This window comes from Colossoma macropomum, unplaced genomic scaffold, assembly GCF_904425465.1.
Source record: "Colossoma macropomum unplaced genomic scaffold, Colossoma_macropomum, whole genome shotgun sequence".
Taxonomy (NCBI): Eukaryota; Metazoa; Chordata; class Actinopteri; order Characiformes; family Serrasalmidae; genus Colossoma; species Colossoma macropomum.
This window is the reverse complement of record NW_023494788.1, coordinates 41,301,954-41,320,575: the sequence shown is the minus strand read 5'-3', so window position 1 is coordinate 41,320,575 and position 18,622 is coordinate 41,301,954. Positions and strand designations below refer to the sequence as shown.

Here is an 18,622-nt window from a genome sequence, read left to right as displayed (position 1 = left end):
ACACGCGTAAAACGATGGTTTACTTGGTCACAGTGCAGCCATATGATGCACCAAAACTGAGCCGCTGAATTTCTTACCTTAAATCTGCTGCCCTGTAAAGCGAAGTGGGCGAAACTACAACAAACACTGATTTTTCTTCACCTTGATACTAATTTTGCATTATATCTACTACAAAAAGATCAAGGCTTATTCACTCCCAGTTAGCAGCACACAAGAAGCCCATCCCTAATAAACCATATTAAAATACTGGTGTCGTTTTGCCCCAGTATTATTCACAATCTACGGCTGGGGAGACTCATTATGCCTCACACTGTAACAGAACAGCCTACAGAATAAAGCAGTCAGCTAAATAAGTACCTTGTCCATTATTTGATCATTGATGTTTGAGTCACTGGATGCCATTTTACCTGTAAGTGAAGACAGAATAAATCTAAAACTAACATCTACAGGAATGTCGAATTTCACAAAAAACTAAGTGACACAATATGAACGGTGAAATTAAGGAGCTCTTACCACTGGAGATTTCATTAACTTGGGATGTAGCACTTTCTTCCTCTGGAGAATAATCCAGGAACTCATGAAGTTTAGTCACAAGTGTGTTCAACTTGCTGGATCTGGGAAGATTTGCAAGGTTTAAATTATAAAATGTAAACTTCCACATGTCAGAAATGCCCAAAAGATGCCAGAATTAATCCAAGAAGACTGCATATCTAAAGCAGCATAACAGTCAAGATACACCCCCCGCCATGGACCCTCACAGAGCAGGTACTATTTGGGTGGTGGATCATTCTCAGCACTGCAGTAACACTGATGTGGTGGTGGTGTGTTAGTGTGTGTTGTGCTGGTATGAGTGGATCAGACACAGCAGTGCTGCTGGAGGTTTTAAACGCCTCAGTGTCACTGCTGGACTGAGAATAGTCCACCAACCAAAAATATCCAGCCAACAGCGTCCTGTGGGCAGCGTCCTGTGACCACTGGTGAAGGACTAGAGGATGACCAACACAAACTGTGCAGCAGCAGATGAGCTATCGTCTCTGACTTTACATCTACAAGGTGGACTGACAAGGTACGAGCGGACAGTGAGTGGACAGTGTTTAAAAACTCCAGCAGCACTGCTGTGGCTGATCCACTCAGACCAGCGCAACACACACTAACACACCACCACCACGTCAGTGTTACTGCAGTGCTGAGAATGATCCACCACCCAAATAGTACCTGCTCTGTGAGGGTCCATGGGGGTCCTGACCACTGAAGAACAGGGTAAAAGGGGGCTACAAAGTATCAGAGAAACAGATGGACTACAGTCTGTAACTGTAGAACTACAAAGTGCACCTATATAGTAAGTGGAGCTGATAAAATGGACAATGGGTGTAGAAACAAGGAGGTGGTCATGATGTTATGCCTGTTCGGTGTATTTCCCACGCAGTGAAAGATCACCTCGCTCAACAACATCAGCATCAGCCAAAGCAGATTCAACATAGCTTAAATTATGTAAACGTCTCCAGCGTCTCCATTATTTGACAGGCGGCTGCTGTTAATTTGCATCCCTACAGATTTACGCTGAACGTTCCTTTGCACAAAAATTAATTAATCTGAACTAAAGGCAGGTTTGTGTTTGCCAACTCAAGTCCCGGGGTCCACATGCACCTCACTATGTCATCACATAACAATCAGATTATCAATCAAATACAAAACCGTGTAATACAGGTGGACTACTGGACTGGAGTTTGAAAACACCGCCATAGGCTAAATTAACCACTTATGCTCGTAGGTATGTTTCAGTGTTTCCATCTGAATTTACATGCCCGAATCTTAAGGCAAATTATTCGGTAACTGCATGAAATAAATGTAAATTTATTTATCTTTTGTAAAAGTTCCCCTCAAATGAACAGAAAATGTGTTTTATGATCATAAACATATTGCTATATGCTTACCATTTACTGCTGAAAGCCAAAAATCTTAGACGCTCTTCGTATTTTTTCATAAAAATAATGTTTACAGAGCAGATCACTGAAGAGACGCCATCTGTTTATAGTTTATAGCCCAGATCTGTGGAAAAATGGGTCGACTTTCAGCAGAAAAAAAAAAGTTCAGCTTCTTTTATTATAAGGGTTTAAAATTACATCACCCATCTATTTGACTGGAAAGAAGGCAGTTACAGCCTCATACGACCCCCACCTTTAGAATGTAGCTTATAAAATATGAAAGTTATGAAGAACATGAAGTGCGTTTTGGAACCACCGGTGGTCTCAAGGAGTTAAAAAGGTTAAACGACATGTATTTAGATGCTCCCAAAAATGTGCACTGTTCAGACTCACCTTTAAGCACATTCACTACAATAACACTGGCACTGGACCAAAATCTTATTATATTGGAAATGCAATATTATTTGCATTATTAAAAAGTTCACTGCAAAATTACAATCAACACCGACAGCCAGGACTCTGGGTTAAACATGAGCTATTTCAACCGAAGTATAAATAAAAAGCATATTTAAATTAAATGTATCTAGCTAGAGATGCCGACATGCGATATTTTTCATGTACATATCTGATGCTTCATTTGAATACATTCTACAAATTCAGCATGCAGAAACTGGGACTACAACTACCTGGATTAGCAGGTAGAGAATAATCTGCATATCAATAAGAGTCTGATATTGTTGAACCACACGACAATCCTTAAAGCCATCTAATCTCTGGCGATTAGACAAAATTTAAGCATGCTGCTGAACAGCATTGCCTAAAATATTTTTATTGGACTTCTGAAATATTAGAATAAATAAATAAATAAATAAATAAATAAATAAATATTACAGCTTTAGCTACTGCTTTTACACCAGCATTTCAGCACTTGAGTAGGTAGGCACACTTTAGTATTTCAAATTATTTTTTTTTATTTATTTTTTTTTTTTTACTTACTCCACCTTATGGGTGTGCGATATGGCAAAAATATATCGCAATACTTTGACATTTTCATAATACACGATATGCATCATATTTCGTTTAGAAACAGAACCTGTAGTGCCACATATTCAAAATATTACAACAATGACAGTCATTATTTGTACTATTATAGCATTTTCTACATTATACTACAGAATCTCTTTTAATAATAATTATAAAAAAATAAACCTACAACTATAATTCTCTTCCCTGCTTTACAAACTGCACTAAATCCATTTAAACAGGCCTAATTTTGCTCACCTCGTAATGACACACTTGGTCAGTGTGCTTTAAGCACTGACGACCCACACGATATACTCAGCAAAGTGTATCGTGTCGATTTATCACGACATCGGTACAGTATCGTCACGCTGCCGACCCCTACGGCTCCTTTCACTCACCTGACTCCACTCAGCAGTTCATTTCCAGACCATTAGTGAGATTAAAGCTGGTTTACAACAGCAGGAAGGCATTCATAAAACGGCAGAGAGGAACAGAGCTGTACTGATATGAGTAGCCGGGACGCCGCAGGTCGTCCTTGTTTGTTTATTGACATTTTGCGTCATCACGAGGTAACTTAGCGAGCAAACTAATGACTGAGCGCGTCTCCAATGACAGCTCTAACTATCAGCCTGCCGGTCAGCTCGCATGCGGACCAAAACAAGGGCTTTATCTGGCACCTTTTGAGCCTGCACGGCCTGGTACACCGGGCTACACTGACCTTCTGGTAAAAGGTGCAAAAACCACCATCCCGCACGGCCGCGGCGCGCGGAGGAACGCTGTGAGGAGGGCTAAGCTAATGCAGCTAACCGATTCTCGGCCAGAACCGTCATAAAGGCTCGTTCAAACAAAAACAACGTTTCCTCGTCAGTTTAAAAAACAAACAGGGCTGATGAAAGTCGAGCTTTTGTAGCTGTAAAGCCTGAGGTACCGTTACATCCTCAGGGCTGCGCAGAGAAAAAGGCCTTTGTGTTGTTTTTTTTCTGTTTCTTTCCCGCGAAAATGTCGCGGTCAGGTCAGTTCATGACGAATTAATCCGCGTTAATTCTGCTCATAACAGAGACACGAGCTGCCGCGACGGCGAGCGGTGCTGCGGAGCCGGAGCCGGTAAACTCTGCCGTTCATACCGGCAGTTACTGTTAGCGCACTTTGCTAACGCTGCGCGGAGTGATGGAGGGGCTGTGGAGTCTCGAGCCCCGCGCGCGCGCACACTCTCACTCACACACCTACCTGCAAACATCCGCGGTTACTCATTACGTGCGAAAACGGCTTAATTCTCCGTCCGTCAGCCGCAGGAAAGGTCGCTGTCGGGTTTATAACCCCGCGGCTCGGCTCGTCCTAACCGGGCTCATGCTGATTAATCTCGAGCAGCGAAGACAAAGCAAGAGCGCCATCTTGCCGGATGGCTCGAGTCGGCGTTAAAATGGCGCATCCTGCCCAAATCCGAGCGACAGCCTCGCTGGGTGGTACTAGAGCGCCCGGCGGCTATGAATGGGCATATTTCAGATTCGGAGAAGAGGAGGAGGAGGAGGAAGAGGCAGGGTGGCTGTGGTGGTGGGGGGGCACGATGAAATGCATGGATGCGTTTGTTAACCTGTGCGAGAATAACTCGCATATTCGCTGTGGTAATGAAACCAGGCGGCCCGGAGTTTAAGGGGAATTCCAGCGAATTTTTAAAAATTCTGCATTGTTTACATTTTTAAATACTTAACTCAGCCGTTCAGAGCGGTTGGAGGTGAAACGCACCGTTCTACATGAACTTATAAGTCAGAGTTGTTCAGTGGTGGTGATAGGAACCAGACGTCTGTGCAGTTTTATTCCTCTAAAAATAAAGGTTTTGCATGAATATGGTTATGAATACGTTGCCTGAAGTCTGAGACATTTTTTGTAGTTTTTGGGAGAAGGATTTGGCTTAAAATATTTTTGTCAATTCAGGGCTACCTGCAGGGTCTTGTAAGGCAAAACAGGCCCCAAAGAAGACTTATTTTTCCACTATTTTACTATAAAGTTTTTATTTATTTTTTTACATACAAACACTCAGAAAACACGTGTAAGTGTTCACTGATGGCTTCAGGTACTAAATAAAATGCCTATATTTGTGTGGTGCACAAGGGGACCCCTGGTTCCTATCACCACCACTGCAAAGAAATGTGAGCCGGTAAGTTTCTCCACAATGAGCCATTCGCATAAAACAGCTCAATGACTGTTTACATCTCAACGAAATTACTAAGAAGTGTTAAAGTTGGTGGAATTCCCTTCAGATTTCCAGGTTTCTGAAGGCTGGCGTTGCCACGGTGGAGTCCTTTACGGCCTTCCCACATTACATGCGGTGCAACTTTATATGCATTTCAGAAGCACAGCGAGGTCTAAAAGGTAGCAGCTTTGCATTTTAGGGACATAAAAAGTTCAGTCTTCGTACCAAACCGACACGGGGACACAAATAAGAAGGGAGTGAGTCTGAAGAGGCAGACAGACGGACAGTGCTGGCGGTAATGATCCAATGCAGCTGCGTAGAGGCTTCATAAAGGGCTCATAACACTATTCTCGTCACGTTTCACCAAATTACAACACGAATTCACATCTAAACAGGTATGAAATGAATACCTGTGCACAGACACATCGTGCCGGTTACTGTGTCGTGTTAAGGTAACGGTGGTCTTATAAACAAACAATCGGAACACCTCCCTGCTGGACACCTACCTGTAGTTCTTGCTGGTCATTTCTTTAACGTCTGGACCACGCAGGACGTCGGCATACTCGGAGTAAAGTTAATACTTTAATGTTTTGTCGCTGAAGGTAGGAGAGAAAAAGTGAAATGCCCACTTAAATCAGACAAAGCGAGGCGCCATCTTTCCCCGCAGCAACAGAGGCGCTGATTGGCGTATCTTGTTCGACCCGGGAGCGCGAGCTGATTGGCTGAGACGGATCAAAGAGGAAAGGCATTCCTCACTTCATCCTTCTGCTCCTTTCCTTCTTTTTGGACCCGTTTAGTTGATGATTAGGTGAAGCAAAGGTACACCCATATGGTGGGTAGGTGTAAAAAGTAAACCTCTTTATTGCAACAAAAACAATATTCATTTACACGACATGAGCACTTTTAACTTTTCTGTGGGATCACTGGAAGTTCAGGCGAAAGCTCTTCTCCTGCTCTTTGCTGCGGCTCTCGCACAACTTGGACACCTCTTCCACACGCCTTTGGAGTAGAACTGTACATTGAAAATAGTCATTAGGAACAGAAGGTTTGATAACAAACAACGCAAATGCATGGATGAAGGCCCAGTCCCATTTATTTTCACCCCTACACCTTGTTTTCGGGTGTCTCCCTCCCCTTTGGAACTGAGTTACAAGACAGTGGTTGAAATCTTCCCTCTGAAATGGGACCCTCAAATAAAAAGAGCATCACTTCATTAACAGCTACCAGCGCTGCTCTGTAGGAGACCCTGCCAGTCTGCAGTGACAGCAGAGGAGGGTAAAGTTCAGCTCCTCACTGCTGGGCTTTAGTTACATTTAGGGAATCATATGATCTTCAAAGAGGGGGGCAATTATTTATTATCACCCACCCCTAATTCTTCAGTGATATGAAGCTGAAGTCAGATATTCACCAGATTCTTATTCAAATTCTCCTGTTCCACCTTAAATGGCGCAACAGTTACATTCTGGCGCTTAAGGCGTCAGAACTGCTGGACTATTCAAGGTTGAACGGGAAATTTACTACTATTTACTACTATTACTATTAACTACTATTATTTTTTATGCTTGTTATGAAGAAAACGACCATAATACACTGAAATGACATTAAATTAAGATAATACAGTGGTTATTGTAACTTTTTAACGGAGAAAACTCACATTTATGGTTTTGTTTGGTCACTTGTGCAGCCATTGTGCTGGTTTTCCCCTCGTAACTCTCTGTTTGGAGGGTCATGTAGCCCTAACACTTCGACCTCCCCCTCTATCTCAACAAGAATCAGGACACCCTACCCCTAGACATGAACGTGCAAAACGGGATATGGCTGGGTGGTAGGGGCGAGGGGTGAAACGGGATTGGGTCGAAGTCATAAAGAGATACTAACCAGAGTTTTGCTCAACCCACTGGAGGGAGTCCATGTGCGCATTGAGGATCTTGCAGATCTGCTGGAGCTGAAATGGAAACATTTCAGAGTGAGATTTGTGTGTATTTAAGAAGGATGCATGATGATCTCAGTATCTGGCTCATCATTGGTATCGGCACATATTTGCTCAAAAATTAGACATCGGACAGATGTTTAGATTTGAGCAATATTTCAAATCTATATTTGACGTATTTATTGCACTCCGGAGGAGCAGAATGTTTAGGCCACACTGTTATTAGGACATCAAAGTGTGAAAACTGTGTGTGGGGTTATACAGGATATATGGTCTGCATAATAAAAGGTTTCCTTCACCAAATGTCTTCTACAAAATTCCAGCAGACATAAAATAATGCCTACATGTATATATTAACTGAAACATGAAGTTTGTTGACAGCACTGTGGTCCTCAGGATGAAGATTTACATACCGGGTCACTTGTGTCTGCCGGCCCATTGGATGTATTAAGGTGCTCGATGATCTCCTTTAGATCTTGGGACATTCTCTTCAGCTGAGCATCAACATTTTCTGCCAACTTATACCTTTAGAGAGACAATTATTAAAAAAAGTAGCACAAACACCACATAGAAAAGACAAAAACGTTCAAAATAGAGTGGAGGAAAGATACGTTACACATATCCAACACAAACAACAAACATGTACACAACATAGTTCTTTATATTTGCTTTCAAATGCACTTTGATAAAGCATCTGCAGGTGAACTAATCACTTACGTTCTCTCTCGCTCCTCATCAGCATTCTGCATATAAATGGTTCCACTCTGCTCCTTCACAGATTCCTCCAAAGGAGCCAGAAGATCCTCCAGCTCTTTCTGCTGGGACAGGATAAAGTCCAACTCCTGATCCAGCCTGAGGTAAAGACAGATTAAGTACAGGAGATAATCAGACAAATCTCTAATGAGTCATTGTAACTTTTATATGCATTAAAATGATCAAATTTGCAACCCAGCTCCCAAATCTCACCTTCTTTGGTCCAGCTTAACTTTCTCCATGTCCTTGTGAAGAGCTGTAATCTAAGAAAAATGGGTGAATTAACCTTAAACATATGCCGAAAAACAACACATCAGCCATGTAATGGTCATCGGTAAACCTCAAACATAACGTTGTACAGATTTGTTAAATGGTGTACTGCTAAAGGGGAACTCCACCCCAATTTTCTGAGTTTCTGCATAATTAAATCAGTAAGATGTAAACAAAGTCGTTCAGAGTGGTTTGGTGTGAAATGTGCCATTCTAGAAAAACATGCAGTGTAGGGTTGTGTATTCTGACAAATTTTGACATTCAAGTGTCTGCAAGAGTTAATAAAAGACCGTTAACCACAAGGAAGAGGAAAATACAAAACAAAACAAAAAGATCACAATAAACTGTACATTGGCTGGAATAATCTACATATTTATGTAATTTACTTATTTCTGTACTGCACATTATTTTTATTGTTTTATTATTTATCTTTATTTTCTGTTTATGCATCTGTAAACAGTGCACAGCAATACTTCTCTCCTGTTCATTTTGGTCTTGTTTTGCTCTTTACTGTGCACTTACTGTGTATTTTCCCTTTGGGATTAATAAAGTGATCTAATAATCTATCTAAACGAGCAAAACCATAACATTGTACAGTCCTGTTAAAACATAAAAGCGAAGTGTCGCTGAACTATTAGTGGGTATATTTTCTCCATCTTCTTGTGCTGAAATGGAACAAGTACCCAAACCGTGACTTCATTATTCAATTATTGTCTCCTCATACAGTGAACCAAGTACTCGAGTACCCACACACACACACACACACACACACACACACAGTCCTATTAGAGTCAGAACTGTTCACAGCAGTGGTCATGTTTAAAATGTTTAATATCTCTAAAATGCTACCTCACAGAGTTATTAAATGAAATGGTAACGAATGTGCTACCTGGAGCCTGGGCCACTGTTTTATGATAGCTTCGCAACAAGGTTTTGGTCTAAAGTAAGGGTGCAACAATTATTCGACTTAGTCGATTAAATCAACAATCAAATTAGTTGGCAACTAATTTAATAGCTGATTAGTTGATGACGTCATTACGCGTCTTTCTGGCGCGCACTAGGAATGTTTTGACACGATAGATTACTGGAGAGTTGACAAAAGCGCGATGGCAGCCTCAGGAACAAAATCCTCAGAGATGTGGGAGCTAAACTCAGAAAAAAGGTGGTCAGATGTGCTATTTGGAAAGCCGAGCTTAGCTGGCACAGGAGCACATCCTCCAGGTTGGAGCATCTGAAGAGGAAACTCATCGGCTCACTGGGTGAAGATTCATCTCAGTAAAATACGCCCTGTCCCAAACTGGGTAGCAGCTCACTATAAAGTGTGTTAACATAGCGCATATACCATTAGAAGTGCACTCATTAGTGTAGTATGTGAAGTTCAGAAGTGTGTGGTTTGGGATGCGGCGATAGCTGTGCTAGCGAGCTGGTTCACTAATGTTAATGTTAAATTCTGCACTACTTCATGTTCTGAGCTGAGCTGCAACATTTACTATTTCCAAATGCTGCTCTCTGGTATCGTTAATGGAGTTGGAACAGAGAAGCAAGTAACTATTATTCACAGTGACGCTGTTCACTTTCCAGACGTTTACAGTTTTAAACACTGCGTCGTCTTAATGTCGAGGCCACCAGTGCGTTCAAATTTGGCACCACTCGCAAGCAGTTTTACAGGGTAGTTCTCAGCGGATTTACAGGGCAGCTGGACGAAGGGTTACCATTGAAATGAAATGCTAACACAAAATCATTCATTTAACTGTTCATAGAGAACAAGTTTGCAAACATTCGCCACTTTCCCATCCGCTCCATCGGAGTGCATCTTCCCTGCAGTGGGGAGTATCTGCTCTCAGAGGAGAGCGAGACTCTCACAGGAGCATAGAGAGATGCTGACTTTTCTCCCTTTCAAAACATGTGATTGTGGAATTTAATTGCAACAGAGTGTAGACAGACAGATTTACTTGATTAAAGGAAAAATGATTCACTTTTGTTATTTTATTGCTGCTACTTTGCACATCCTAGGTTTTAAATTTTGACAGGAAAAAGATTTAGGAGTCTTGCTTTATATTTTGTATTAGAAGAAAAGTTCATTAAAACAATGAATTTTTATCTTTACTGTCTTTATTGTTAGTTAGCAAATGCATAAAACAAAAAAAAGTTACATTTCAAAGCTGCCAGCTACATAAGTGTTATTTGGAAATGTAGCAATTCACAATCTGAATAATCGACTATTCGTTTCAGTAATCGAACGATTATTCGACTATCAAATTAGTTGTTTGTTGCAGCCCTAGTCTAAAGCATATTTTTTTAAAACACACTCATGGCAGAAAGATACATTTATGGTGTCATGGCAAAATAGTACTTAAAAAAAACTTTTTTCCAAAGATTTACCACTGCGATACCATCAACAACACATAAAAACTCAGACAAGTATAGTTTCATTGGTCATTTGTATATTTTTAGCTGTTTATATGCCTGTAGATAGTTTTTTTTAAATATATTCTTCTTTAATATTGTATCACCCTTATTATTATTATTATTATTATAACTGTGCTGTGTGACTGATACTGGCTGCTAAGTTTCCTTCGGGATCAATAAAGTACCCGTCCACCTACCCGTCTACTTACCTATTTATTTTGAATGGTTAACAAAATGGCTAAATTTGGGTTCCCATCACCATCACTGCAAAGAAATCTCTACTGGTACATTTCTCTGAAATGCACCATTTCATATCAAACCACTGTGAATGACCTTCGACCGTTTTCATATAACCAACTGAATTATGTCGAAATTTTGAAAAATCACTGGAATTCTCCTCTTAGTTTAGCACTTTCTTTTGCTAAATTAATGTGACGATTATTTTAGCAAAAACACTTTTCCAGGTGTATGACAAATGTTTCAGCTACCTTTTCTCCATTCTCCACCAACATCCGGTCCCAGGCATTGACCTGAGTGGCCTGCTGAAGGAAGTGTCTCTCCTGGTCCTCCAACTCAGAGCTCCACTTATTGATCAGGGCCTCTAGCTGGGCATATGACATCACTGGTGCAGCACTGAATATAATATTAAAATGCAATTAGTTTAAGAGTAAACAGCAAATGCAATTATCAGGTTGTTGGCTATGCAAAATTAAACTCTCTACAAATTAAACTGTTAAAATGACGGCTGCATCACTCATCACATATTTCATGATGTTCCTCAAGCACTAGCATTACACAATACCTGGCTGTGACGACAGCAGTGGAGGTGGCTGTAGAGGTGGCTGGTGCAGCAGAGGCAGCAGGTTTCAGGCCCAGTGAAAAGCCTGTAGTAGCTGCTGTGGTGGCGGCAACTATGGAGAAAAGACGTTTCAAAAAATAAAGGATTCATCATTTCTTGCTAAACCAGTACATAAGCTTATTACTTTCTTTGGCCTTTCTTGCAGACTAAATACCCTGCACCGATCAAAGAGGTGCTGCCATTTCACCAAAAATGTTACCTGTTGTCGCCACACTGGTGGGGGCTGTTCCTAATGGTTTGAGGGTCAAGCCTGTGGGGGCACTAGCTGCAGAAGTTGCTGCTGGGGCTGCTGCTGCTGTCGATGCGCCCACTGGTGGACGAGAACACAACAAATCGTAATGCATCTTCACTCCATTCTTCGAAAACATTCAAGATGTTTGCAGATGTATTATACAGGTGCAACGATTATTCGACTTAGTCGACTAAAACCGACAACCAAATTAGCTGGCAACTAATTTAATAGTCGATTGGTTGGTGATGTCACTACGTGTCTTTCTTGCGCTTATTAGGAATATTTTAACATTACTAATAGCGCAATGTCAGTTTCAAGAACAAAATCCTTAAAAGTGTGGGAGCTAAACTCAGAAAAAAAGTCCTGACGTCTGAAGAAGAAACTATTCGGCTCACTGGATTAAGAAGATTCAGCTTGGTAAGATACGCCTCGTCCCAAACCTCATACTAGCTCACTAAATAATGTGTAAGAATGGCACATATACCATTAGAAGTGCACTACCTAGTGTATGTGAAGTACAGAAGTGTGTGGTTTGGGACGCGGCAATAGCTGTGCTAGAGAGGTAGTTAGCTAATGTTATTGTTAAAAGCCATCCAACTTGGCTAATGTTCTGAGCTGAGCTGTAACATTTTCTATTTCAAAATGCTGCTCTCTGGAATCGTTAATGGAGTTGGAACAGAGAAGCAAGTAACTATTATTCACAGCGACTCTGTTCACTTTTCATAAACCATTTACAATTTTAAACACTGCATCGTTGCGTTCAAATTCGGTGAACACAGAACAGCGTTTCCAGTTTTCTGTTCTCCGTGAACACACAGGGCAGCTGGACGAAGGGTTACCGTCGAAATGAAACTTCACACAAAATCATTCATTTAATTGTTCATAGAGAACTTTGCCACAAACATTCACAACTTTTCCATCTGCTCCATCAGAGCAAATCCTCCCTGCAATGCTCTCAGAGGAGAGCGAGACTCTCACAGCAGCACACAGAGATACTGACTTTCCTCCGTTTCAATAAAGACCTGTGACTGTAGAATTTAGTTGCAGCAGAGTGTAGACAGAGCACAGAGCACAGTTTAAATTTAGAATTTAAATTTAGACTGATGTTTTTATTTACTTGATTGAAGGAAAACTGATTTGGTTTTGTTATATTTTACTGCTGCTACTTTACACATCCTTGGTTCTAAATTTTGACAGGAAAAAAAAAAATTAACTCTGTATTTATCTTTTGTATTTGTCATGAAAACAGTGATTTTTAAGGTATTAATAAGGTATTCATCTTTATTATCTTCATTGTTAGTTAGCAAATGCATAAAACAAAAAAAGCTCAATTTAAAAGCTGCCAGCTTTGAAAAGTGATTCATAATCCGAATAATCGATTATTCGTTTCAGTAATTGATAGATTATTCGACTATCAAATTAGTCGTTTGTTGCAGCCCTATTGTATTATGAAAACATAAACCATTGCTATAAACTGGGGCAAATAAATGTCATCCAGAATACGAGCTTACAGGTGAAGCCTATGGCTGGTGCTGAGGCTATGGGGGTGGCAAACAGTGAGGATCCTGCAGGGGCCAGACTAGCAGCCGCGGGAGCAGCAGGAGCCGGGGTGGCTGGAGAAACAAGAAAGTAAACAAGAAAATTAACACAACCACTCCTAAGCCTCTTCCTTGCTCCCCAACTTAGTGCTATTATAACAGTGAATAGAACTTAAAATTTAGTTTTTACACATACCTGCAGGTTTGATCCCAAAGCTGATGCCCGCCGCAGAGCCAGTGGAGGCTGGTACAGCACTTCCCAGTGTGAGACCTTTCCAGCATAAAACCAACAATTCAAATAGCCGGCATCACCATGAATGTATATAATTTACAAAATAAGCTAATTACACTATTAAAAAATCATAGATGTATGGTCCAGAGCTGTAACCGGACATACTCACTTGTAGTTTGCCCACCCAGTGACAGGGCAGGAGTGGTCTGCACTGTGGTAGCTGCAGTGGGCTGAACTTTGGCCATCCCAAAGCTGAAGCCACCCGTAGACTGCTGGGTTGCAGCCGGGGTCTGGGTAGGGAGAGTACCGAGCGCGAAGCCGCCTGTGCCACTAGAAGAGGACGGCGCTAGACTCCCCAGGGCCACTCCAGCAGTGGCAGGCTGAGAGGCCGCAGGCAGGCTGAAGCCTAGTTTTGGCGCGGACGCTCTGGAAAGAAAAACAGATTGAAAACTCCTTTAAACCACAAGAATACACCGATCAGGCATAACATTATGACCACCTCCTTGTTTCTACGCTCATTGTCCATTTTATCAGCTCCACTTACTATATAGGTGCACTTTGTAGTTCTACAGTTACAGACTGTAGTCCATCTGTTTCTCTGATACTTTGTTAGCCCCCTTTTACCCTGTTCTTCAGTGGTCAGGACCCTCATGGACCCTCACAGAGCAGGTACTATTTGGGTTGTGGATCATTCTCAGCACTGCAGTAACACTGACGTGGTGGTGGTGTGTTAGTGTGTGTTGCGCTGGTCTGAGTGGATCAGACACAGCAGTGCTGCTGGAGTGTTTAAACACCTCAGTGTCACTGCTGGACTGAGAATAGTCCACCAACCAAAAATATCCAGCCAACAGCGTCCTGTGGGCAGCGTCCTGTGACCACTGATGAAGCACTAGAGGATGACCAACACAAACTGTGCAGCAGCAGATGAGCTATCGTCTCTGACTTTACATCTACAAGGTGGACTGACAAAGTAGGAGTGTCTAATAGAGTGGACAGTGAGTGGACACTAAGGTGTTTAAAAACTCCAGCAGCACTGCTGTGTCTGATCCACTCAGACCAGCACAACACACACTAACACACCACCACCACCTCAGTGTTACTGCAGTGCTGAAAATGATCCACCACCCAAATAGTACCTGCTCTGTGAGGGTCCATGGGGGTCCTGACCACTGAAGAACAGGGTAAAAGGGGGCTAACAAAGTATCAGAGAAACAGATGGACTACAGTCTGTAACTGTAGAACTACAAAGTGCACCTATATAGTAAGTGGAGTTGATAAACTGGACAATGAGTGTAGAAACAAGGAGGTGCTCATAATGTCATGCCTGACCGGTGTACGATAATTATGTCTCAAAATTTGCCACTACAAAGAACCTCAGTCTTAGTTATGGTCTTAATTATTAGGGGATAAGCAACAACTGCCAGTTCTGTTATCTGTTCACTAATATCTATCAGAAAAGAATTACCCAAAAGAAAATCCTCCACCACCAGTGCTGCTTTGTGGTGTGGTGCCAAAGGTAAATCCACCTTGCGAGCCTCCATTATTTGTAGTGGGCTGTGCGAGCAGTCCTGCTATTTGGGACGTGCCAGCTGGGGCCTGAGGCTGCAACTGAGGCTGCAACTGAGGCTGCAACTGAGGCTGCAACTGAGGCTGCAACTGAGGCTGAGTTTGAGGTTGAGGTTGAGGTTGACTAGGGGTTCCAAAGGTGAAGCCCCCTCCAGCAGGCGTACTGGTCTGCAGTCCAAAACCTGCAGCAGCAGGAGCTGAGGCGGTAGTTTTAGGGGCTCCGAAGGTAAAACCACCACCGCTTGGTTGTCCAAAGCTGAATGACATCTTCCTCGGTTAGGACACTGAAATATGAGGTAAAAAACAGAAGAGTCAGTTTATCAGAGCCAGATTAAATCTACAGATTTTTCTAAATCTCTCTGCTTAATCAAATGGTTAACATGTACATGAAGTCGTTCAGAGTGATTTGAGTTGAAATGCTCCTCTATAAAGAAACTTCCTAAATCAGAATTGTTCACAGTTGTAGTGATAGGAACCAGACATCTGAGTGTTTAATGCCTCTAAAAGGTGGTTATGAACACCTGGTCCATGGGTTCTGTAGTAGGGATTTGGCCTAAAACATAATTTAAAAAGCCACTTATGGTGGAGGGATGTAGGTATGGTGTTGTGAGGCAAAATAGGCCCTAAAGACAACTTATTTTTTTACAGCTTCACCACTATGTTGCCATTATCAATAAAACATACAATGATCAGAGCACACATGTTGGCTCACCGGTGCTTTTATACAGTAAATAAAACAGCACTTTCTGCATTGACCCCTGGTTCCTATCACTAACACTGTAGAAAATAAATAAATAAATAAATAATCCAAGTTGGCAAGTTTCTCTACATTGAATCATTTCACATCAAACCACTATGAATGAACTGAATTATACAGAAATAATAATAAATCGGTGGAATTCCCCTTTATGTCTAAATCCAGACTAAATGGATTTTTTAATATATTGAAACACCATTGACACTGCAGTTTAGGCTACACTAGGCTTAATCCATGTCTATGAAACCTGACTAGCACCTGACCTTATCTGGGCAGTTCTCTCTCTTTATTTTCATTCTAGAAAGCCAATTAGCCCAGCCCAGCACTGGGCGATATGGCAAAGATAGCATCAAGAACTCCGCATGATACATAATATGCCATAAAATTTATTTTTTCCTGACATCTGATAATTTACAACAGAAAAAAAAGAACCAGAAGTGCCACATTTAGAAAAAACATAATCAAAAACAAATCAATACAGCGATTTGTATGCAACATTTAACATACTGCACTGCAGTAATTCAAATTAAGAGCACTTATTATGGTCTCTTTGTAATGAAATATGCAGCTGTTCAGTATTATTTAAGTACTGACGATGACCACGATATACACAAAGAAGCATATTGAGACGTAACGTATCACGATAACTATAAATATCGTCATATTGCCCAGCCCTGTGTGACTGTTTTTGGCTTAGCGTTACAGACCATATATATCATAGGTTTTGTAAAATAACGCTAACGTTAAATATTGTGGTGACGTTGCCTGCTGTAAGCATGAAAACTTGCTAAATTTGCAAGCTAACTATACATTATACTTTTAAATAGCGTGTGTAGGTTAAACTACCGAACTGCACCACCAATGTAGACAAACCCTTAACTTATATCTGAGCTTATTACAGCTTATAACAACATCAGAACCTCACGGCAAAACATAATCATTCAGGGCGCTCCAACAGTTTGTCCTACTGAGCATGCGCACATCATTACCACAGCGTAGCATCTTCAAGTTTTAAACGTTTTATTGTATTTTTAATGTAAATTCAGTACAGACTCGGCTCAATATTACTACTCACACCTTGATTAGGTGATTTAGGCGATCAAAATATCTAAATTATTCGTTTAACGCTGGTAACGATTTCTGATAAGGAGATTTAAGGCTATCAAATTATGCTACCTGTACATTTCAGTGCTGTTAGCTTAGCATTTTCTGATGGGGGAATTTTAGGACATCAAAATATCCTACCTAGTTTTATGTGGAGCCTAAAAATACGTGGTTCGGTAAGACATTTCGAGAAGGTAGCACGATCAAAACACCGGCTTCCCAGCCAAGACTTCGCTACGCTGCCTAACTCATGCGTGCTAACGTTGTCATGCTAGCTACCGAGGCTAACGTTAACATTCCCGCTAATCCGAAGCGCCCCGCCTGATCCTAAACAAGCCTGTATATGAATTACGCTACAAGAACAAAGTCCACTATGTTGGGAAAAACCTCAGTAAATGAAATTACCTCAAAACAAACAGAGAAAATCTGTTTCCATTCCTTAAAGAAGCTGGGCGCGGAAAAACAAGCCCGTCACCGCGGCGTCGGCTTTCGGCTGAGGACCTCGAGGCCGCGTCTCAAATGCGTACTCACTCCCTACTGAGTGCACTAGACACACTGACCGCGCAATGGTGGCTCGTCACTTAAATAGTCCACTTAGTATCCAAAACAGAGTCGTTGGGGACCCAGCCGGAGATAGTACTGCTATCAGGCCCGCTTAAAAGTAAAGCATGGCTCTGCGGGGAAGCCGCCTTGTGATGCAGTGAGCGGTTATACAGGCTGTCCCAAACAAATTGACATCATTTGAGATGTGAATATCTACGGAGCCCCGGAGGGGACGGAGGTAAAAAAAATTCGAGCGAACGTTTTGCAGTTCGTACGCACGTTTTCTTTTATTCGTGGTCACGATTTCCTTACTTCGTGGGGTTTTTTTTCAATTCGTGATCACGATTTTCTAATTCGTTCTCTCGTTTTCTTTTAATCTTTGTCATGTTTCGTTTTTAACTGAACGCACGTTGTTTATTTTTTTTTATTCGTGAGCAAAATCAATGTAGTAGCTACAGGTCGTGTTATCTGTCCTGTGCTGGAGTAACTGACAGCTCCCCGAGACTGTCTGACGGGTACTGATGAGTTAGATTGATGAGATGATGGACAGAGATGCTCATCAGGTCATCATGATGCACTGTTTCTGCTCCTCGACAAGCTGCGGTGTTAGGGACCATCACACAATTACAGGAAGAAATGATCGGCGTTAGAGACCATCACACAATCACAGGAAGAAATGATCAGCGTTAGAGACCATCACACAATCAGAGGAAGAAATGATTAGCGTTAGAGACCATCACACAATTACAGGAAGAAATGATCAGCGTCAATTTGTGTCAATAAACTCAAATTGAACACACAGAAACATTCATGTGGGATGAGGTTAAATGGCGAGAGAGCTTAATAGATCTATGGATCAGATGTAGATATATTAATGTGAGGATGTTGAAACGCTGATCATTTCGTCTTGTAATTGTGTGATGGACCCTAACACCGCAATTTGACTGGGAGCAGAAACACCGTGGGCCGTTCGCTGTGAAGAGGAGCTGCAGTTTCCTCATAACCTCCCAAATCAAAATCAGACCTGATAAGCATCTCTGTCCATCATCTCATCAGTCTAACTCATCAAAACCCATCAGACGGTCTCAGGGAGCTGTTATCAGAACACAAACAACAAGCGTTCAGTTAAAAATAAAACATGACCACGGTTAAAAGAAAACGAGAGAACGAATTAGAAAATCGTGATCACGAATAAAAGAAAACGTTTGCTCGATTTAATTTTTTTTTTTACCTCCATCCCCTCTGGGGCTCCGTAAATATCTGAGTAACTACATGTTGTAGACAAACAAA

The 18,622-nt window shown here is 41.6% G+C and overlaps 2 protein-coding genes across 6 annotated transcripts in view; both read right to left on the bottom strand.

The window, feature by feature from the left end:
• The window catches only part of atrx (ATRX chromatin remodeler), a 69,779-nt gene extending 63,958 nt beyond the window's left edge, over positions 1 to 5,821 (bottom strand). For 2 of the 4 annotated variants that reach the window (XM_036569375.1, XM_036569376.1), the window contains exons 1-3: positions 5,646 to 5,821; positions 514 to 614; positions 358 to 407 (exon numbers count right to left, since the gene is read on the bottom strand). In XM_036569375.1, coding sequence (XP_036425268.1) covers positions 358 to 407; positions 514 to 614; positions 5,646 to 5,665 — 171 coding nt within the window. In that variant the 5' untranslated portion in view covers positions 5,666 to 5,821. Of the gene's footprint in view, positions 1 to 357; positions 408 to 513; positions 615 to 3,346; positions 3,866 to 4,175; positions 4,401 to 5,645 lie in introns of those variants that run through there. The other 2 variants (XM_036569377.1, XM_036569379.1) reach the window with 2 other exon arrangements.
• Positions 5,822 to 5,972: 151 nt separating this feature from the next.
• On the bottom strand, positions 5,973 to 17,496 carry nup62l (nucleoporin 62 like). 2 transcript variants are annotated; one of them, XM_036569373.1, is made up of 13 exons: positions 17,195 to 17,496; positions 14,828 to 15,212; positions 13,532 to 13,788; positions 13,327 to 13,401; positions 13,104 to 13,205; positions 11,560 to 11,670; positions 11,304 to 11,412; positions 10,990 to 11,134; positions 8,036 to 8,085; positions 7,787 to 7,921; positions 7,483 to 7,594; positions 7,018 to 7,084; positions 5,973 to 6,151 (listed from the first exon to the last, which is right to left on the bottom strand). In XM_036569373.1, the coding sequence occupies exons 2-13, from the start codon at positions 15,193 to 15,195 to the stop codon at positions 6,060 to 6,062; spliced, it is 1,623 nt and encodes a 540-aa protein (XP_036425266.1). In that variant the 5' UTR covers positions 15,196 to 15,212; positions 17,195 to 17,496; the 3' UTR covers positions 5,973 to 6,059. The 2 variants fall into 2 exon arrangements, with proteins under 2 accessions (XP_036425266.1, XP_036425267.1); XM_036569374.1 differs by lacking the exon at positions 17,195 to 17,496 and adding an exon at positions 16,931 to 17,120.
• Between the last annotated feature and the right edge of the window lie 1,126 nt (positions 17,497 to 18,622).

What these genes read in the sequence shown, in the direction of transcription:
- nup62l (XM_036569373.1), bottom strand. Translation starts at nt 15,195, where the DNA reads ATGTCATTCAGCTTTGGACAACCAAGCGGTGGTGGTTTTACCTTCGGA. An exon ending in CTTTGGGATCAAACCTGCAG is followed by an intron (nt 13,206 to 13,326) that starts GTATGTGTAAAA and finishes TTGTTTCTCCAG; the next exon opens with CCACCCCGGCTCCTGCTGCT. An exon ending in TGGTGGAGAATGGAGAAAAG is followed by an intron (nt 8,086 to 10,989) that starts GTAGCTGAAACA and finishes CATTTTTCTTAG; the next exon opens with ATTACAGCTCTTCACAAGGA.